Consider the following 23779-nt stretch of genomic DNA (forward strand, 5'->3'; position numbering starts at 1 on the left):
CTGCCTATCAGTACAGATTGGAAATCAGATAGCAGGAAGTCTAGCCATTCTAGGGAAGAAGTTATTAGAGTAGAAAACTTTCTGATATTTAGGGACCTCAACACTGAAGGCATGTGATTTTGTTGCTAAGCGGGTTTGTTGAGGATACGTATGTTGAGGGGGCACAAGTGCAATGAGTTCATCAGAGCACATTCACTTAGAGTACTTGTAAAACAGACATAGGGATGTAACATTACAGCGATGGGACAGGTGTTGGAGCTTAGTAGACAAAGTGGGACCTATTAAATTGGAGACCCATTTTTGGACCCTATCCAAGAGGGAGAGACTAGAGGTAGATGCAACAGCCCAGATGTGGCAGCAATACTCCATGCATGGGCGAATGGTGGTCTTGTAGAGGTACAGGATACTCTCAGGTGTGAGTAGTTTTCTAGCACAATAGAGGGAGCCCACCTTGCAGCAGTCTTCACAATGTCCTCAATATATTTGTTCCAGTTCATATTTAATGTTAAGCCAAGGAGTTTGAAGGAAGAATTCTCAGGTAGGGAGTTATTTGTCATGGATATTGGTTGTTGAAGAGGCTTCTTGTAATTGTTAAAAGAGAGCAGATCCACTAGCTTTTCTTTCTGTAGGGAGCACACAGGTATTGGCATTTAGATATAGAGAAATTTAGCTATTTCTTCAAACAACAACAAAAAATTTATTTTTATATCCAATTTCTGAAGACATAAGGTGTAGTCTGTCCCAAGTCAGCGATTTTATTGAAATTGCTGGACACAGCTGCTCAGGCCAGAAGTGAAGAGACCTTTTGCTGTGCATTAGTGAAAATCATTTCTTTTTCTTTTTTTTTTTTTTACATAGGCATCACCACATTATCAAGGCCAAGAGCCCACTCAAGGATAAGGGTTAAAGAGTGTACAGTAGAAATTGGACAATATAGTAATCATTAGTAATGAAAATTTGGTAAATTTGATAACTTATATGGAGCAGCGCATCAAGAACTTATTTACGTTAGACTTGAAAACAACCATATTGTAGTCAGCCAGAAAGCAGGAAAACGGAAGACAATTCCACAGGTGTGCAGTTCTAAGAAAGAAGCTTTGTTCATGGAATCTACGTTTAGGTTTAGGCACAGATAAAGAGTGGGGGGAATTATTGATAGTGTTTACAGCTAGACGAGTGTTTCTTGTGAAAGTTTGGCGAGGGGGGGACCATAGATTGAAGCTCAGTCGAACACTTTCCATGAAAATAACGATACATCAGAGACAAACTCGCAACATCTCTTCTGTGAGATAGAGGTTGCAAGGACGAGAAAAGGACATCTCCTACGAGGCTACGAAGTCTATTTTGAACTTTATAATTTCTTCATAATTTTTGTAAGGTTTACATGACAAAAACATTTTGAGAATAAAAAAACAAAACATTTTTTTTAATCAAATTAAAATTGTGAATGCAACTTACAACATCTGTTTTCCGATTGTATGTTCCATTTTCCAAACTTTCTAATGCCATCCACTTGACGGGCAATTTGGATTTTTTATTGTCACTACTGTAATAATCACGCTCATAAATATCTCGTGATAAACCAAAGTCGGCCACTTTCACAACCAATTTATCATTTAACCTGTGAGAAAACAATAGAAACAGAATCTTGTATTCAATAGTAAAAAAATAATTTTGTTTTTTTGTTGTGATGATACACTTTTCAGTTTCAGTACAACGAAAATGCAAAGTCATGTTTTAAGTTGTTTTAAAGACACAAATAAATCCAGTCCTGGAAATTATGCTAAATTGTCTCAGAGAACCTTGTTGAATAATATTTACTTTTTTTTGCCAGTTTAAAGGTTTTAAAACCACTTTCAGAAAGTAAAAATCTGTAGAGAGAGAGAGAGAGAGAGAGAGAGAGAGAGAGAGAGAGAGGGAGAGGGAAGAGGGAGAGAGGGAAAGAGAGAGGCAAAACAATGAAAATGATTTTCCATTGCTACAAATCTGACCATGGAGTATGGAGTACTGTCATCATATTTGGGCTGGTGAATCTGTGTCCCATTTGAAGGTTCTTGATAAATTGCAAAAACGCATCTGTAATTTGATTGGTTGCACACTTTTTTCTTCACTGCAACCTCTCTCACAGACTTGATGTTGCTAGTCTCAGTCTTTTCTACAAATACTATTATGGCAGGTGTTCCTCAGAATTGTCTCATCTATTCTTTTTTTGTTCCAGCTTGTTTGACTTGTTCGTCTAGAGGTATTCATCAATTCGTTGTTTAATAACTGATTGTAATATAACTTCCAGTAGATTCTTTCCAAGGACTGCAAAATTGTGGAACTCCTTCCTGCTCACGGTTTTCTTTCTACCCATAGCCTTGGTCTTTCCAAGACAAAGGTCAATACACATTTCCTTTCTTCACAATAATCAGTTTTCATTCTTGTTAGCTCCTTACTTCAAATGGCTTTATGCCTTGTCTCGAGTGATTTTCATAGAAGAGAGAGAGAGAGAGAGAGAGAGGAAGAGAAAAAAAGAGGAAAAGACAAAGAGAAAGTAATTTGTTAAAGTTTAAAGACAAAACTCTAAAATTATCCTTAACTCATTAAACATTAATTTTTTGCATGCACACCTGTCTTGTCAAAGAACTTAGACACACTTATATGCTAAATCCCAATTTAATTCAATATTTACTTGAGTTTTTGACACGTGTGAACTTAACATGACTTTCAATTTATACTGACCTGCATCAGAAGAAAATACTAATTGAAGAAGAATTTATTTTTCTCTACCGTGCTAGAACGTTACTTACGCCTGAGAGTATCCTGTACCTTTACAAAGCCATCATTCACTAATGCATAGAGTCTTGTTACCACATTTAAGCTGGTGCATCTACTACTAGTCTCTCACTCTTAGACAGGCTTAAAAAAGAGTCGCCAACCTAATAATAGGCAACACACTTGCAACCAAACTCCAACCTCTGTCCCATCGATGAAATGTTGCATCCCTATAACTATTTTACAAGTATTTTAATAGAAAGTGCTCCAATGAACTTCAAGCTCTTATACCCCCCCATGGATGTAAATACCCCCAACTAATCCGACAAGCAGCAAAATCCCACCCCTTCACTAGATGTTGGAATAACAAATATCACCTGGAGCCATCACCTTATCGATCCTTCACCACTCTGTATGCTACTGACTGGATCAGGCAACCAATCAGGAAGACTTGTTCTGGAAGCTGAGCATTCAACTCAAAGATAAACCCAAGCATGGTCAGCAGTGAGAGACTTTACCAGCCAAATGAACCCTTATTGGTCATAACATTACTAAAAACTAAATCCGCAAATAAACCCTTATTGGTCATAACATTACTAAAAACTAAATCCGCAAATGAACCCTTATTGGTCATAACATTACTAAAAACTAAATCCGCTAGGCCACAGGCATCTTAGCAGACAACATAAAAAACAGTTTTGAACCACTAAACATAGAAACAGCTTATACAGTATCACAAACTAACTCACATATGGATAGATAAAAGAGCACATCTAAACACTTTGAATTCTTATTAATTCTTTACTTTTGGTTGCTTTAACAAGTCATAAATAAAATCAATATATTTATAAATTGGGTAGATTTTGATAAGGCCTTTTCTACTACTGGATTATAGCAGATACATGTCTGTAATTATTATAGATAATTGTTTTCTAGCTATTTTAAAGAAAAGACTTACATGCAGTTTCGTGCTGCCAAATCCCTATGGACGAATTTAAGGCTTGCTAAATAATCCATACCGGATGCAATACTGATGCCAAACACAATTAAGTCCTTTACTGTCGGTTGCTACAAAAAATAAATTAAAAAAATTTAAATCAAAAGCATCATAAAAAAAATAGAATATATATAATAATATATAATATAATGATAGATAAAAAAAATTATCTTTAAAGGGAGGCAACTTTATGTCGAGAAGATGAACAAAGTAATATTTCGTATGAATACAAATACTGACACAAAACGAAAAAGTGTTAAGAAAAAAGAAATCATTAGGTGGATTGTTCTCATTTCCTCAGTCATGACTAGGCAGAATTTTAGGTTTATATTATCACCTGTAGTGTAAGGAGTGACCTTTCAGCGTAGAAAAGACTATCACTTTAGAACTGATTGTTTCCAACGTTCTCAGTTGCTATGCCACATTTTCATGTGGATAATTCAATTATAATACTATATTCTAATTATTATTATATTAATATATTTTGTGAAACTTAAACCTAATTTTGTCCAAATGTGTAATATTCTTACTTATTATTATTTCATTTATTTTACTAAAGTTTTACTCTACTATTTAGAATTATTGGTTTCCATGTATTTATTCTATGCAAGATCTACTTAGGAGAAGAGCAAGACTTAAAAGCAGCCCTGTTTAAATTGAGTGACAATGATCCTCTAAGTGATTGTCATTATTCTTTTGTATATTAATTTGTGTCCACAGCGTTTCCCATTAACTGCATTGACATAGCCTTCAAACACAATTCTTTTCATCTCTCTTTATGTTTTTGGTAGCCATCTGGTTTGGTGTCTGCAAAGGTGTCAGCGCAACTTATATTTTTACACCACATTGCATTATCATTTTTATATTTACAGGGTTTGTACTGTCCAATTTCAAGGGCTTTTCAATACTTTTTAAAGTTTTTCAAGGCCTTCTCCAGACAAAATTCAAGTGTTTTAAAACAAAATTTGGGATTTGTTTTACAATCCACAATGATTCACAAAAGTGATAAAAAATAAACATACAACAAATAAATATTATCATAACCAATAAAAGTTACTTTGCAATCTAGATGCATCATTTTGGTGTTTTTAAGTAGTTTTGACATGATTTTTAGTAGGTTTTAGTAATTTTAAATGATTTTAAGTAGTTTTTAAATGATTTTTATTTCATCTCAATATTTACGGCTCTCTTTACGGCTTGACCCTCCACTCTAAAAGAAATTTTCCTTGCGTGGACAAGACTCTCTAATGGCGAATATGATTTTCAAGACATTTTTCATATTTTCAAGGATTTTTCAACTCTGTACAAACCCTGATATATATTTGTCATGTTGCCATAATATTAAGAAAATAAAGAAACTCACATTGTTAACATTTCTGAGGTAGGAGAGCAGGTCACCATGTGCCATGTAAGGTAGCACCACCAACGGCATATGGTCTTTGCCTAAACATATGCCGATCAATGAGAGAATATTTTCATGGTCAAAATCCTTCATAATTAATGCTTCATCCAAAAATCCTTGAATATCCATATCTCTTGGATGGTCTTCTGCAAAAAAAAAAAAAAAAAATTGTTGAAAGATGGATATATATATATATATATATATATATATAAAAAGAGAGAGAAATGGAGAGAATAGGAAAAAATTGAGGAAGATAGGAAGGATGAAAAAGGAGAGAGAAGTAAAAATAAATTAGAGAGAAAGGAGTAAAGGATAGAATAATAAATGGGTTTTGATTACAAATTTTTTGTAGATTTTTTTGTTTTATATGCATACAAATATTTTTTTTGAATAAATGGTTTATTTATGATAGATTCTGTTGGAACTATAATTTGATAGTTTTGTTTTAAACGATATCAATATTTTATTTTATGCTGAATTTAGTCATTTTCATATGAGTGTTTATACTTCAAATTCTCGATATCTTAAAATATTTATTCATGAAATACATTTCTGTTAGCTTTGATTATCTTAATAGTTTTATCACACAATATTATTTTCTATGATACATCAACAGCTTTTCCAATGATTTTATGCAAAATTGTTATTTTTGTAAAAGTTCTTACATTTCAATATTTTGTCTTGAAATATTTATACATTAATTTCTTTTGTAGACATAAAAACAACAGTCAGCAAATAATAGCCTTTATTCAACTGAGAGATGTGACTCTGACAAGTAATAATACTCTGAGTGAGAGTAGACCTGGCAGTAATAGTAACTAAAGAGAGATTCAACATTCCCTAAATTGTGATCTCATCACCAAATGTAGTTTTAACTCATATCCAAAACACTTTAAAAATTGAACATGATCCATTTGATCATGGATCTGTAATTGTCTGCAGATGAGCAAGAGAGATTATTATTATCCAGCATTCATTTCCATAAACATTAACACAGCTGCTATGCAACTGACAGAAACATGAATACATTATAAATGGCATTTAATGGCACTACTGATTATACCCATGTCTGCTCACCTAACTTTAAAAAACTAACAAAATCGATTTCTGAATTCTGTAAGATGACTGAACAAATCAATTTTGATGCTTAAATAAACTTACTGTGAAGAGTTTTGACAGCCACAAGCATGGCTCCTTTCTCACCCGGTTTATAATACAGAGCTCGATAGACACAGCCAAAATGACCTGGAAAAAACATTAACCCAAAAATTTCATTAAATTTTCAATTTATAGCAAAAGGTTTACAGAAAACTGGATTACATCAATTTTTCTCATTTTTGTTTGTTTGATTTTATAGCATATCAACGCTGTTGGGTTATTTAATACAAACTCCATTTTTTTTGTAAAAGAATTTTATACTTGAGATTCAGAAAATTTTAGACATTAAACAGATTAAATCTTGTATATAGATCACTTGCAGATTTCTTTCTTTTATATGCATATACATTTTGTGAATAAATAGTTTGAAATTGATAATTTTTTTCCATAAAGCAGTTGGACTATTTAATTATAGATACTAGATTTTTGGGTATAAGTCCACTGTCTTCAACTATAATAGAAATATAACAAAAATAACTACTTGTTCTGTTCTATAATATTTTCTTAAGAACTTGGTGATCAATAACACTTTCTGGTCAGGAAGCATACGATCATTTTACATGAACCAAACTCATCAATCAAAATTTAAAATATATATGTAATTTTTTTTTCTAGGTTCTGTACTCCATTAGAGTTGACCCAAATTTTTTACAGCAAAACATTATGTAAATAAAAAAATTAAAATGAATAGCATAACATTAAATAAGATACGTATTATATACGTTTGAAGCCAGGCCCAATGCATTGTTACAAAATAAGCAGATGCTTATTTTGTTAGAAATTTATGTTAAAATCCATAAATATATTTTGACGGAAACCGTCATCTTCAGTATGTCGTTTTTTTTTTTTTTTTTTTTTTTTTTTTTGCCATGTTGTTGTTGGAGCAAAGAATTAGCCGTTTGTTGTTTCTACAGTAGTTTTTAACCAGCGCTTCTAAGGAACAAAATCTTAACATGAATCTCGCGTGACCAAACGCACCGTTCCGAGACTTAAACAACTACCTTTGCTCCAATGACAACATGGTAAAAAAAAACCCCAAAAAACCCGACATACTGAAGATGACGGTTTCCGTTGAAATATATTTATAGACTTTAACATAAATTTCTAACAAAATAAACATCTGTTTATTTTGTAACAATGCGTTGGGTCTGGCTTCAAACACATATAATACGTATCTTATTTAATTCAAACTCAACTAGCGCTTCTAAGAAACAAAATCTTAACATAACAAAATATGTTTTTGTGAGTTGAAACTTCTTTACATGACAAAATGTTTAGCCATGTCATAAATAATAATTATTTTTGTAGATAAAATCTTTGTTACTTTTTGTATTTAAATCTTTCTCTGTTCAAGCAGTTTGTCAGAAGCAAAAAAATTTTTTTTGATAGAGAGTCCTATTTACAACATAAATATGTCAAATTTATTCTTGCCTTTTTGACATAAATGTAGTTTTATTTCCTTTTTAAAGGGATCAATACATTTTAGCATTGTTGTTCATGCTGAAGTGTATTATTACTATCTCATTTACATATAATGTACATTTCATTTCAGGTAAATGTTGCAAGATTGACATAAACTTTTAATATCTGTTGAAGTTCCTTTGTATATGCTTTTCTTTTGAAATTATGTGTATATGATTCGAGTACAACTTTTATATTACTCTCAAACTGAAATATCTTAGTAAATTTTGAATTAAATAACACAAAATATGTTTTCTACAACACACAATGTCATGTCATATTTTCATTTTTTAGGTGGAAATATTTTATACTAAAAAACTTTAAAAAATAAGAAAGCTGAAAAACAAAAAATTACCTTGGCCAATTTTTTCTGTAATTTGCAAAGATTCTTTTGGAATGAGGAGAGTTTCTTCACCCAAAGCTAAAAGAATATTTGGATCAATCATTGGGTAACTTGCGGTTCCAGCATTGACCGTTGTTGCTGTTTGGAAGTTTTCACGTTCTGTGTATTCTGGATAGAAAGAAAAAGGATTTTTCAATATATACAGGGTGACCCCCCAAAAAAAGAGGACATTCAATTGTTTTTCTGAGCATTTTACAGTCAACGGAGAAAAAAAGGCCAAAGACCCTAGTGTTTTTTTTTGCTTTTCCTGACTGTGATTGGAAGCAAATATTTTTTATGAAACGAGAATATTATTTTTTTTTTTTGATAACAGGTAAATAAGCCATTTTTGTTGCAGTAAATTTTTAGAAAAAATTTGTTTTTCCCACGTTAGTATATGATACTGGACAGCCTTTTTTTTTCTCTCTCTCTCTCTCACACACATACACACACACACACACGAAAGGGTATTTGTTGTGTGTGTGTTTTCTTCCCCATCAATTATTCAAACACTAACACCACAATAGATAGCCTCAGACGTTACAGAACCTATGTGGAAGAAATTCACATATACACACACAAAGTGACTTTTATATAATAGTAGACAGTGCCACACAAATGTATTGGATACATTAAATTTTTCTTTATAACTCTATTTAGGGTTCAAGATATTACCTAAAATTTGGTCAGTATATTCCTATCACTATTCTAACTTATATTTGGGGTAGTAATTACAAATTGAAAGTTTAGGAAGCTTATATTTAAGGAAAAATATAAATCAACAAATGCAAAAGTATTGGATACATTAATTTAATATTTGGTTGTATAGCATTTGTTGCATTCAACAGCTTCCAGCCGCTTTCTAGAGTTGCATACATTTTTTGCAAAGATTTGCAGGTATTTTGCGCCATTCTTCTTTACAGAACTATTTTAGTTGTTGAATATTTTGTGGATTCCTTTTGTGAACATTGATCTTCAATATTTTCCATATTTCAATTGGATTGAGGTTTGGAAACTGACTGGGTCATATAAGAACGTAAATTTCGTTATTTTTAAGCCATTCTTTGGTTAGATTGGCAGTATGTTTGGGATCATTGTTGTTTTGAAATGCAAAATTGCTATTACGTCCCAACAAATCAGCAGATTTCCGAAGGTTTTCTTCCAGAATGTCCCTTCATTCTACTACTGATGATTTCTAATTCACCAGTACCATACGATGAAAAACACCCCCATACCATAATTGAATGACTGCCAAACTTCACTGTTGGAATGGTATTCTTTTTATTGTAGGTGGTGCTATTTTTCTGCCATACCTGTGTTGATGTATTTCTTCAAAAGATTTTGATTTTCGTTTTTTCTGACCAGATTACCTTGTTTCAAAATTCTTGTGGTTTCTCCCCATATGTTTTAGCATAATTCAAATGGGATCTGACATGCTGACACTTCAACAATGGAACTGTTCTGAGAGATCTTGATACAAAACCTGTACAAATTAGAGCTCTACTGATTGTATCTTTGCTCACAGCAATCCTAGCTTCTCTGAGGTCGGTTTGACTTTCACCACGAGTAACAAAAGGGTTTCTTTGTACCTTATACATCTTGATTTTTTTTTCGTTTAATTTCCTTGGTTGACCACATGTTGGAAGATTTGCAACAGCTTCACCAGGGTTTTTAAACTTTGTAATAATGTTTCCAACTGTACTAAGTAATAGATTAAGTTCCTTCTTTGTGCTTATCAATGATGTTTTGACAAACATCTATTGACAACTCTTTAGTTTTAGGCATTTTTTATAAATGAACTGATTGATTTTGAAGCAGGTTATTTTAATATAAAGCTCTCTGATTGGTCAATGATAACTTGCTTGCATTTTTGCAACATGTAAAGCAAAAGTCATCGAAAATCATTTTAGAAAAGGGATATTTTTTAGTGTATCCAATACTTTTGCATTTGTTAATTTAAATTTTTCCTTAAATATAAACTTTCTAAACTTTAATTTTGTAATTACTACCCCAAACATAAGTTAGAATAGTAAAGGATTATACTGACCAAATTTTAATACTTTTGAGTGGCACCGTATATGAGGTGCCTTCAATAAGTCTCCAGATTTTTTTTATATGGGCCTTTTATTGATACTACACATATGAAACTCTAGTCCCCTTTGAAGTAATCTCCCCCAGCTGCAATGCATTTGTTATATTGTTCAAACAACTTCTGGAAGGCCCATGGAAGTCCTCTTGTGTGTGTGTGTGTGTGTGTGTGTGTGTGTGTGTGTGTGTGTGTGTGTGTGTGTGTGTGTGTGTATGTCAGTGACCCTCATCAAAGCCTCTTTCATCTCCTCAATCGTCTCATAACGAAAGCCTCTAAGGTTTTCCTTGAGCTTAGAGAATAACCAAACGTCACAGGGAACAAGGTCTGGACTATAGGGAATGTGAGGGACTGTCTTGATGCCCATCTTGGTTAAATAGTCTGTGACAAGGATGGAGTTGCGGACTGGTGCATTAGTGCAAATCTTCCGCATCTTCAGTTCCTTGCGAATAATTGGGTGTACAGTTCCCACACTGACATCAAACTCTGCATTTATTGTCTCGCATGACGGTCCTTATCCATGATGTACTTTTATGTTTATTCGATGAAAATGTAAAAATATGTTTTTTTCAGTAGAAATTTGTTTTTATAATGGAATGAAATTTGGCGCACTAGCATACTTTTTTAGCAAACCAAAATGGTGTATTGAAATCTGGTGTGCTGGTGTGCTAAAACAAAAAAAAAAAAATTACCCCATGATTGATGTGCAAAATAAGAAAACAGTGTAGGGAGAGAATAGTTAAAAAAGCTTGTTCCATGTTAAGAATGAGTTTCTACATAATAACATACTATTTAGAAAAGCATCCTTGACATTAGAAGGGATTTCTGTTAATTATTTTGTACCTTCCCTCTTTGAAAAAAATGTTCATATTTTCTTATCACAATTATACATATTTGGTTGATTATTAGATTGGTTTGTGTTACTGTAAAAAAACAAAAAACAAATTGATACTACAACTACTACTACTACTAATAATAATAATAGCAGCAAATATCTTTTTAGCTAAATCACTTCCCCAAAATGGAATTTTACATTTTGAAATGATTATGTGGCGAAAAGAAAAAAAAACAATTATTTTAAAATTTCGCATAGGAAACTGTTTCACATATAAAATTAACGTAAAATGATACTCATTTCTGGCCCATCCTTGCTTAATCGCTCAAAAATCAAAAATTAAACAAAATACTCGTACAGCATAAAATTTTTGAGCAATTGTTAACAGTTATTTATTTGTTTCTACCGGCGTTTGTTTAATTTTCAGTTTTTAGCGGTTATCAATAGTTTGTTCATTATTGAGTAGCCATTTTTAAAATTCTAACTCAAAAGAAGCTTAAACACAAATAAATTTGTTCAGGTATGTAGAAGTTTTGCCTTTGGTAACATTTATTTGTTGCATATTTGTTTATCATTTCTTTTCTTTTTCTGTTAATTACAATTATAAATGTTCCAATCCTATTCTTTTTGAGGTACGTGCATAAGTTTAAAAGTAGATATAAGTTCCTTTTTAATTAAGAAAATATTCAAAATGTTTTCTCTTTAAGTATCTTATCCAAGGTTTTGATAAACTCGTCTGAGATTTTCATGTATATTTTTCATTTGTGTCCAAGAGAAGTGCTATCCGCCAATGTACAGCTGGCACCAACAAAATTTAAAGACCCTGTTCAAAGGAATTAAAACCTTTCAATAATCTAGTGAGCTTCCTTGTATGGGGGCATATAGACATTTAGTGAATAGTTGCGAAAAATTTATAAAGGGAGTAAGCAAGTTATCTCTCGATAAATGACCAATAAATAAAATAAATAAAACTCTGTTAATCAATGTTAAATTTATAACACATTCTCTGGCCCTTCTCAGTCTTATGTTGTAGATGAACAACTTCTAATAAAAAAACAATTTATGCTTGTTTCATTTTTTATTGTCAAAAAAAAAAATTTAAAAGAATCGGTTTGGAATCGGAAATTAGGTTATAATTTTTCCGATTCCAATACCGATTCTCCAAAAAAGTTCTGATTTTTCCAATTCCTGATTCCAATTAATCATCCCAACACTAATATATATTTAAAAAAAGGGAGAAATAAGTGAATTTTATAAAATTGACACTGCTTATTCAATAAGCATAAAGAATGATACACAAATAGTTATTACTATTTTCGTGTTTTCCATGTTGAAAGCGAAAGTCAATGTACAAACAGAAAAAAAAGAAATGTTTTTCTTTAGTTATTTACCGTTGGGATTAATAAGCAACCTGCCATTTTCTCCAAAGTGCACTTGATCATTCCCTGCATACCTGGCCGCGGGTAGACTACTCTTCTCCTTAAACAAACACAATTTCTTTTGCCGCATACAGTAAAAAAGGACGCCGATGGTGATGAAAATACAAAATAAAATTACAACCAAAATAATTATCGAAACATTCACTTGAGCCGAAGATGAGACGAATACCAACCAACCAATATAGTATGTCCGATACCCAATTTGCACCTGAAGATTAAAAATAAAATTGTCATTAAAATACAATTTTGAAGAATTTTGATCTTTAATTAAACAAACAGGAATGAAACTTATACTCATTAAACAGAATGGGGGGGGGGAAAGATGAGCATAAAATGATGACAACATTTATACAGAAATCTCAGCAAAGAGTTAACTTGATTATCTTTCATTTCAATCATGATTGATTTATTGACTTATTGATTTTACGGTATATCAACCTCAGTGGTCATTTAATTCCAGAGTCTTTTTTTTTAAATTAATAGTTATAAGTTTTATGCATGTATCTGGTGTTCAGTGTCTATGTTTATATAGTTTGATAAGGTACTGTTTTTTTGGGTTTTTTAAACATTTTTGTTGAGTAACCCTGTCATCTTCAGATACTTGAGGAGGATAGTTGGGTCTGCATGAGTGAATATGTCCTTTAGAGGTTTTTCATTATATAGATTTAGTCGGTTTATTTTCTAGTCTTCACATCTTGTTATTATATGATTGACTGTGTATTATTCCTGGCAGGGTATGCAGAATAAGGTAGGAGTGTGTTATAGAGGTATGACCTATTCGGAGTCTTGTTGTTATAACTTCCTCCTTTCTGGTCATTGTTTTTCTATGGTTTCCTTGATTTGGTACAGTTTGTTTTTAGTACAGGAGTTCCACGGCTCTTGCCATGTGTTTTTTTCTTTCTTTTTTTTTTTTTTTTTTTTTTACATAGGCATCACCACTTATCAAGGCCAAGAGGCCACTCGAGGATAAGGGTTAAAGTGTGTACAGTAGAAATAGGTCAATATAGTAACCGTTAGTAATGGACATTCGGTAAATTTGTTAACTTATATGGAACGGCTCATCAAAAACTTGTTTACGTTAGACTTGAAGATAACCATATTCTAGTCAGCTGGAAAGCAGAAAAACGGAAGACAATTCCATAGGCGTGCAATTCTAAGAAAGAAGCTTTGTTCATGGAATCTACGCTTAGGTTTAGGCACAGATAAAGAGTGGAGGAAACTAGTGATAGTGTTTTCTGCTAGACGGGTGTTTCTTGTGAAAGTTTGGCGAGGAGGGACCATGGATTGGAGCTCAGCCGAGCACTTGCCATGCAAATAACAATAAAGCAGAGACAAACTCACAACATCTCTTCTGTGAGAAAGAGGTTGCAGGGAAGAGAAAAGGACATCCCCCACAAGGCTACGAAGTCTATTTTGAACTCTATCAAGACAGGATAAGTCCTTTCTACCAGCTCCTGCCCAGATGTGGCAACAGTATTCCATCCTTAGACGTACCTGGCTTTTATATAGATAGAGAATTGCATCAGCAGTGAGATATCTACTGGATTGATAGAAGGATCTCACCATTTTTCCAGCGGCCTTGGCAACGGATTTAATGTATGTGTTCCATTTAAGATCAGGAGTAAAGGTCAAGCCCAGAAGCTTGTCAAAACATGAGACCTCCCCAAGACGAGAGCCATCCATTTCAACTGATGCCAGATGGGGATCAGAGCGTTGATGATGTAAAGATAAAAGCTTGGTTTTAGATGCATTAAAAGTAACAAGCCACCTCTTTCCACATTGTACCACTTGCTCAAGATCAGAGGAGAGAGAATCAGAGAGAATTTGATCGTTTACGGTCTTAGATGTGCTACCATAGATAGCATAGATGTCTACAAATGATGTAAGGATGTGATTTGGAAGATCATTAATGTAGATCAGGAAGAGAGTTGGGCCCAGGATGGACCCCTGAGGGACTCCAACATTAATACTAAGAGCTTCTGATTTCTGCCCATCAACCACTACTCTTATGAGCCTATCAGAGAGAAATGATTTAATAATTGAGAAGACATTTCCAGCTATACCATAGCTGGAGATCTTGTGAAGTAAACCTTTATGCCATACTCTATCAAAGGCCTTTGATATGTCAAGAGCAATTGCCCTAGAAAGGTAGCCTTCGTCAAGAGATTCGCTAATCCTATGTGATATAACTGTAAGCATATCTGCTGTAGATCTAGCAGAACGGAAACCATATTGCGTGTCACTAAGAAGGTTATTTTTGCTAAGATGGTTGATTACTTCTCTATTTAACACAGATTCCAGCAACTTACTCATGACGCACAGGAGACTTATTGGCCTGTACTGTGAGGGAGACGAGCGATCACCTGAATTCTTAAATACGGGGCATACTGATGAGATTTTCCAGGGTGACGGGAAGCAATTCTCCTTAAGACAATGTTTAAACAGTTTTGTAAGGATGGGCGCAAGTTTTGGTTGAAGTCTTTTGAGTACTATAATTGGAATACCGTCAGGGCCGGTTGCTTTACTGGAATCAAGGTTTTTGATTAACTTGGCAACATCACGTACAGATATTTGTATATCACATAGCATGTTTTCTGATACAGGAGGAAATATTGGAGGTTGGCAGCCTTGGTTGCAAAGGTTAGAATTAACTGCAAAGTTCTTGGCAAAGAGTTTGGCTTTGTCTGATGCTGACGAGATTACCTCAGATCCATTTATGAGAGTTGAGATAGAGCACACGCTTCTGTTCAGGATTCTGTTTGCTATTTGCCAAAACTGGTGTGAACCAAGCCGCTGCTCAGCTACTTTGGACTTGACGGACTGAGCATACAACTCTCTTGCGTTCTTTATTACTTTTTTTACAGTAGTTGCTGGCAGTTCTGAAAGCGGCTTTAGTCTCAGTACATCTATTACGTTGGAAGCAATGGAAAAAGTGATTTCTATGCGCAATGGCAGCAGCACATTCCAGAGAGAATGGTGTTTCTAATATATTTGTTAATGGTTTGTTTTAGATCGGTATGAGGGATCTTATCATTGGTTGGGGTCAATTTTAATGCTGCTTTTGCTGCTTTGTCAGCTCTGTCGTTACCCTTTATGTGTATATGACTGGGTATCCAACAAAAAAGGATGTTTTTATCTGTAGGAATATCATCAATTCTATTTAAGGTTTTGGTGATTATTGAGTTTGTTGGTTTCCTGTTTTCCAGTGTTTCGAGTACTGATCTGGCATCTGAACAGATAACGAATTCTTTATCTTTACAAGATTCTATAAGGTCAAGTGCCATACCAATGTCCGATACTTCGGCACTGTAGATGGATGCTTTGTCTGGTAATCTTTTGATTAGAATTGTTTTATTGTGTATGGCTGCACATCCAATGTTGTCTCCATCTTTTGAACCGTCTGTATAAATTATGAAGTGTTTGGAATACTTATCTTTAATTATTTGGAATTGTTCTTGATATATGATTGGATTGGTTTTTGTTTTGCGATACTTAATTAAGTCTGATATTATTTTTGGCTGTTTTGTCAACCAGGGGGGATATTTAGGTTTTACAAATTCGTGTATTGTTGCAATGTCTATCTGGGCTTTATTTATGGATTCTTCCATACATAGGCTAAATGGTTTTATAGCATTTTCCTTTCTATCAAAGAGGTTTTTGTACTGGGGGTGAAAGACATTTATAAGTAGGATTAGTTGGACATGATGCCAATTTTGTATAATACTGCAGTCCTAATTTTTCTCTTCAAAGTGATAAAGGGGTTCATTTATTTCTACATATAAGCTTTCAACTGGGGAGGTGGGGAAGGCTGCTAGATCCAATCTTAGCCCTTGGTGATGTATCGTGTCTAATTCCTTTATGCAAGACTTTCTTGCAGATCTATAAATATAGCATCCATAATCCAAATTGGATCTGACAAGCGATCTGTATAATTTCATTATTGAGTTTTGTCTGCACCCCAGTCTGTGTGAGCTACTACTTTTAAGAGTTGGAGGCGTTGTTGCATTTTTGTTTGAGGTATTTGATATGAGGAATGAATGTTAGCTTTTTATCAAAGATGATGCTTAAGTACTTATATAGATCAACTATAGGTTTCAGTGTCCAGTTTCAATATTGGATGATGATACATTTTCCGGATTTGACAGAAATGGATGACTTTTGCTATTTCTTTTGAAAGTTTAAACCCATTTTTTGTTGTCCATTCATTGATTTTGTTTAGACACAGTTGTAAATGGCGTTCTATTCTTGTAATATATTTTGATCTTTATAGATCAAAATATATTACAAGAATAGAACATCAGGAAGTCATCCACATAGAGGGTACATTCTGTTGCTGCATTTATATTTTTAACAATGTTATTTATTTTTACTGATGGATAGTCATACATTAAATTTTCTATCATTTATAAAATTTGTGATGAAAATGGGCATTCTGCCTTTTAATGCTAGCTCTTGTAAATCTTTTATTATGCCATGCCTCCATACTGAGTTGTATGCTTTCTCAATATCGAAAAAGACTATTGTAAGATGTTCTTTCTTGATAAAGGCTTCTCTGATGAAGGTTTATAACCGAATCAGGTGGTCCACGGGGCTTCCTAAATCCTGACTGATAATCTGTAATCAGATTATTTGTCTCAAGGTACCATATAATCTGCTGTTAATAATTCTTTCCATTATTTTGGAATTACAGCTAGTGAGTGCTATAGGTCGGTAATTCATGGGATTTGTAGAGTCCTTTGATGATTTAGGTATAGGAATCACTATGGCCTGCCTCCATATTTCGACGACGTTGCCACTTTCCCAAATGTCATTAAATATTTGCAGAAGGTAGTCTGTAAATATATCAGGAAGTTGTTTTATAAATTGATAGTGGATTTGATCAGGGCCAACAGCTGAGTCATGAGTTTTGCTTAGGGATATTTTCAATTCATTTTTAGAAAATGGCTGGTTGTATTTTTCTGTATTATTTGTCTGAAACTAGAGTTTTTCCTTTTCTGCCTTTTCCTTAATAATTTGGAATTTTTTGTTCAAGTTTTTGGGGGAGGAGTTTTTTGCAAAAGTTTCAGCAAAGCAATCTACCTTGCTAGTAATTCTTTGGTTATTATATGTTAGGTGTTTAATAGGATTGCTGTTATTTTTCCCTTAAATGTTTTGGATCATGTCCCAAACCTTTTTTCTTTTTGTATCTGTATTTATTTTTGCTACATAGTTTTTCCATGATGTTCGCTTTGATTCTTTAATGGTTTTTCGAGCTTTAGCTCTACTGTTTTTATATTTATTGGGAAAAGGGGGAGAGGTTGCTTTTGTTTTGGGCTTTGTAGAACATGCTTTAGTTGTGCAAATAATCAAAAAGAAAAAACAAAAACAGAAAGGTGTTAATATAGGTGCATTTGTGTCAGGGAGTCATCTTCTGACAGCCTGATCTAGTTGCACCAGCATTTCAATTATGAGAGAATTAGACTTACGTGTATTTTTCTAGAGACCAAGTGACACTAAATCATTACTTTTTTGATATGTTAACTTTTAATTGAATATTTATTGAAATCAAAATGGAATGAAGTTTAAAAAATTCTATTAAAAAAAAACTATTAAAAAAAACTATTTAAAAAAAACTATTAAAAAAAAACTATTAAAAAAAACTATTAAAAAAAAATTATTAAAAAAAAACTATTAAAAAAAACTATTAAAAAAAACTATTAAAAAAAACTAGTCAAAAAAAAACTAGTCAAAAAAAAACTAGTCAAAAAAAAAAAACTAGTAAAAAAAAAAAAACTAGTCAAAAAGAAAACAAAGACAAAGGTAAAGGATCAATAATAGAAGACAAAGTTAATGAATAATAAAAAGAAGATATAATCAATCCCCCCAAAAAGACAAGACTCTCCCTTCCCTCTCACTTTCTCTTCATTCTGTTGTTGTTGTGGTTGTAGTAGTAGTAGTAATAATAATAATAATGATGATGATGATGTGCCCAGGTTACTGTGTTGCTTAGAATATGTATCCCATAATTCCTACTGATTAATTCATTACTTTAGAAGTTTACTGTGCACATACATATTATCAATGTTCATGTATGCGCACATCAATCTGATTATATTTTTTCACATAATATAATTCAAAATCAAAATCTGATGTAGAGCAATTCTCCTCTGTATTACATTTTTGTAATTCGTTTATTTTACAAGTTTTTGATGTGCAGACTTCTTAAATTGTAAAGTTGTCGTTGTTGTTGTTAATAATAATAATAATATAATAATAATAATAATAATAATAATAATAATAATAATAATAATAGGAATATTTTTGTAAATTGAAAGAAATTGTTTTCTTTATATTTTATTATTATCAGATATTATTGGCATTAAGCTTTTTCTTTTCTCATAAAATTTAAATTCTCATATGTGATTATTATTTTCTTTTTTGTTATTATCAGTTATTATTAATATTAAGTTTTAACTTCTAGGCTTATGAAAATTAAATTTGCATATATGCAAGCCAGACTTTTCTTTTGCTGCAAATTCTATGTTTCGATTTAGTTTTTTCATTCACAATCTTTCAAGTTTTAAGTTTCAAACTTAAATTAACTTGAATTTTTATTTTATTTTATTACAAGCAAGATTTTGTTTAGAGACATCTATTTCAACTCATGATTTCAATTTTTATCAAAAAACAAAGACCATAACTTATAGGCCTAAGAGTTTTGCTTTCATAATCAACATTTTGAATGCCTAACTCATCAGAATTATTTTACATTTTAACAGCAGAAAGTCAAATCATGAACATTGTGTATCGATGGATTTTTCTCTAATTCTGTATGTTTTGTTTTTTTTAAATGAGTCCACGATGAAAAGTAGTAATTTATGGTTTCTATTATATCGCTGGGAAACAAGGATTTGATCTATTTATAACAACCTAAAGAGTCAATGTTTATGACTCCAAAAATCTAATTTCTTGTCCACATCATGAGAGGTGGTAATAGGGTTAATCGGTGCAAGTGCTGTGAATCCTGAAATCAGATGCAACGTGTTTTGAATTAATTATTACACAGAATATGAGTTGTTTATAAATGTTTGTTTCTTGAAGACTTTTATTCCTATGTACAGGGTAGGGCAAAACAACTTATTTAAATTTGGCGCCTTAAAGCAATGGTTGTTCCAAGGATAGTAGAGATGAACGTATTTGAGAGGGTGAGGCTTAAAGTTTGGTTCTTAATGTGCGTTATTCATTTTTTCCATAGCACACACAGCGTGCGTCAATGACTGCTTTGCAGCTGAACTTCCCAGGAGATCTCATCTCCTTAAGGGGTGATCTGCATTGGCCAGCATGGTCCACTGATTTATCACCATGCGACTTTTTTATGGGGATATTTGAAATCAATTGTTTACAACGATCTTCCTTGCACCTTGACTCAAAAACAACATTCGTTGAGCTGTCACCAACATACTCATCGATGTGTTGGAAAGAGTTGACTAAAACTTCAGAGTTCGATCAACTCAGTGTATAGAGAAAAATGAAGGCCATCTTACTGATATCATCTTTAAAACTAAAAAAATAAACATTTAAATGCTGTACTAGTTGCAGTTCAAAGAATTACATGTATACCTGCATTACTTGTGTTTTAATTGATATTCCAAATAAGCAAGTTGCTCTGCTCCACCCTGTACTTTAATAACACAAAATACATGCTAAAATATACCTTAGTTATGGGATTGAATTGAGTTTAAAATAGAATCTAGTTTTAATTGTTTTGATTAAGTGTAATTTATAAATAAATCATCCATGTACTTCTCTCGCCACCATTACATAACACTGCGCTGATTCAACCACTTCCCTACTGTGATCATTTTGAGAAAAAGTGACTGTCAGCTCATTTTCATTCGTTTGTACATACCATAGACATGTATGTGAATTAGATGACAAAATAATATGAGCCTTTACTTCCATATAATAATAATAATAATAATAATAATAATAATAATAATAATAATAATATAGAAATAAAGAGATTTATTATTTTTAGTTCTGCAGATTATTAGTTTTAGTTCTGGAAGAATTTTTGTTTCAATTTTTTTCATTTTGTTCCAGCTGTTCCTATTGGACATTCTAACTGAGAGATCTTTTAAGATTCTAACATTCTCTTTAAATGCTATTGTTTGTATCTCTCTTGCACTTAATTCACAAATTAGAATAAATTAGTGGCTGTGATTGAACGGTCAAGAGCGTGTCTAGTTTTTCTATAAACCTTCCACTTTGCAATATGTCTACACCCGGAAAATGCTGCATGAATAAAATTGAATAATGCAAAAGCAAGGGGGCAGGGCTTATTGATCTAACAAATATTATTTGTGGTTTTTCTTACCTTGACTTGAAACTTATGATGCTCAGCATTCTTCGTTGGAATCGATGTTGGCTTACACAAAATAGCTTTGTTTTGCAAAGATGTAATTGTACAGTTTATAGAACCGATCATTATCTTGATGTCTTTTTTATCAACAACATCTGTTATACGTTCACCCTGAAAAATCATAAGTAAATAAATTACTGTAAATGATTATTTTATAGAACAAAATTTTACAGACATTAAAAAAGGTCAAAGAAAAATTGGGATCAATTAAACTTAAGGCGCACTAAAAGCAGCAAATATCAAAAAAATACATTTCAGTTGACAACAGTTTCCTTTACTTTTACTTCTGGAAACAAACAATATGCGCACACTTGCCCTCACAGATTTAATTACAATATGTTTTCTTTTACAAAATGTGTTTTTGTAAACTATGGGTCAAAATCCATTAAATCATTTTGATTCTAGAAAATGTCTGAATTTAAAGTTTAAGGGAGTTTTAGAAGAAAATAAAATTCAGGGAATCTTCCTTAATTGGTGTAAAATGTCTATGGATAAAATTTAATGCAAATCTAAAATCTTTGAATATTCAAATGGGAAGTTGTGCCCACATTATGCTCCCTAAAAACCCAGAAATAAACTGAAATTTGGGGAATATTTATCAATGGATATTTAATGTTTAATGTTTAAATTTCATAAAATTCAAAAATATTAGAAATTTCATGAAAGGTTTCCACTCCCATTTTACTTGCTTTCCATAAAGCTAAATTAGACTAAATATAGCCCACATTACCTATCTTTATCCCTAGCAGTTGTATACTAAAATTGATAATGATCTGATAATTAATTCTGTACATACAAATATATAAACATATCTAACTTTATTACGATACAGATAAATAAATTTTATAAAAATAAGTATGTTTTTTCATATTGCCGTATGATTTTAACTTGGGTTAGAATTTGTGAAAAAAGTGTCTTTTTTTTACTGCTACTTGACTTAGGATTAAGGGCAATTTTTGAGGGCTTGGGCTTTGGTTATTGTTTTTTCCTGTATTAGATTCGTTTGAGTAATAAATTATTAACTCATCAAAGAAATTGATAAAATGCATCTTTTTTCTTATTTAGATATGTTTTTTCCTGATCATGTCATCCTTTTTGCATTCTGAAAGTGATAACAATTTCTTTTATCAAAGCTTTTTTCATTTGCAGCAGCCATCAGATCCGGTAAAGTGAAAGTGTTCCAAAAAAAAAAACAAAAAAGTCTTTGTAGTAAAGAAAACAAAAATGTTAAAAAATTTCAGATAATTCAAAATTTTCCATACCTTAATTTCAACGTGTTCGGTTATTTTGCTGTACAAAAAAAAATGTTTTTTAGAGTCAAACATGTGGAGAACTGGATCATCTTGATAATACATTCGGCTGTATTTAGGATAGGTGCTTCCAAAGTTGTACAACTCTGTGACGTCATCCATCAGCAAACGAAGATCAACAGAAACAGTGTCTGAAGTATTATCAATCAGTTTTGGAATTTTGCAGAAGAGTTTTGTTCCAGATTTGTTAGAAATACATTTCTACAAAAGAATTAAAAAAAAAACAACAAAAAATATGAAAACAAGTTGACAAAGCAAGTTTACTGCAGCTGACTACAATTTGGTCGTCTTCAAGTCCAACATAAACAAATTTAAGTAATCCAATTTATCAAATTTTCACTACCGTACACTCATTAACCCTTATCCTCCAGTAGCCTCTGGACCTTGATAAAGAGGAGACTCCTATGTAAACAAACAAAAACAAAAAAAAAAAATGAAAGGCTTTATTAAATGAAATACTTCCCGATTAAAAGAAGATTCCAGTAAGGGAGATAACTACATATATAGGATGATAGATAAGAACTTACCAAATTAAAAGCAGTCATTTACAATATGGAAAAGTGCCCAGAAGTGTGAGATTTTGTAGATGTTAGTAATTGGCATTAGGGATGTACCGATTATCAAATTGGCTGATTACCTAATCGGTCTTTGATAATCGTCCGATTACCGATTAATCAGCCAATGAGTAGATTTTCTAATGCTAATTTATTAGCAAATTTTGTTATCATAAATGATAGTAATATTAATTATATTGATAAGGGACACAAGTTAATTCACTCTTTTGCTTGCCAGTGAAAATTTATCGAAGAGACATGCATCATCTACACCATATTATCAAATAACAGGCATGACGCACTGTTAACATGTAAACTTTTACAACTGCACTGAATTTGTTTCAAATAGATGTAAACATATGAAAAATTTCCCTCCTTTCTCTTCCTATCGAATTAAAATTATTATTTTTTTACTTTAAATCACTGTCAAAGAAAATTATTACTTTATCTTTCAGTTTTCATGTTGAGGAATTGTACAGTAAACTGCAATTTAAATAAATTATTAATTAGATATCAGACATAAGTAATTTAAATATGTAAAAAATTAACTAATTAACAACAATGTTCAATGATTATGGCAACCAGTTTTTGCTGGAATTATTTTGATGTCAATCCCAAGAATAAGAATACAGCTGCCTGCAAGTTATATCAAACCAATCACACATCAAAGAGTGGCAAATCAGCAAACATTTTACAATGAATAATATGTTAAACTATCTTATCTATCTGATGAGTCACTTGGCAATGATAAAATTATTTAAAATTAATAGGCAAAGAGAAAAGTATATAATCGGCCGATTAATTGACAAAGTGGCTGATTACCGATTATTCGGCAAAGTGGCTAATTAAGCCGATTACCTGCCGATTAGTCAGTACACTCTTAATTGGCATGTATCAACACTGGCGACAGACAAAAAAAAAAAAAACCCAAAAAAACCTCCAAAACAAACAAAAAACAGTGGAGGTAAACAGACTTTAAAGAGATTTGTGCAGTTCA

At 32.2% G+C, this 23779-nt stretch overlaps 1 protein-coding gene across 2 annotated transcripts in view; it reads right to left on the bottom strand.

Annotated features, from left to right (window-relative positions):
• The window catches only part of LOC145249641 (hepatocyte growth factor receptor-like), a 247124-nt gene that overhangs the window by 5016 nt on the left and 218329 nt on the right, over window positions 1-23779 (bottom strand). For both annotated transcript variants that reach the window (XM_080111403.1, XM_080111404.1), the window contains 8 exons: window positions 22181-22429; window positions 20874-21029; window positions 12470-12725; window positions 8131-8286; window positions 6318-6401; window positions 5118-5302; window positions 3716-3825; window positions 1459-1621 (listed from right to left, as the gene is read on the bottom strand). In XM_080111403.1, coding sequence (XP_079967529.1) covers window positions 1459-1621; window positions 3716-3825; window positions 5118-5302; window positions 6318-6401; window positions 8131-8286; window positions 12470-12725; window positions 20874-21029; window positions 22181-22429 — 1359 coding nt within the window. The remainder of the gene's footprint in view (window positions 1-1458; window positions 1622-3715; window positions 3826-5117; window positions 5303-6317; window positions 6402-8130; window positions 8287-12469; window positions 12726-20873; window positions 21030-22180; window positions 22430-23779) is intronic.

The sequence above is a fragment of the Euprymna scolopes genome, chromosome 28, assembly GCF_053919585.1.
Source record: "Euprymna scolopes isolate OS-2025 chromosome 28, ASM5391958v1, whole genome shotgun sequence".
Classification (NCBI taxonomy): Eukaryota; Metazoa; Mollusca; class Cephalopoda; order Sepiida; family Sepiolidae; genus Euprymna; species Euprymna scolopes.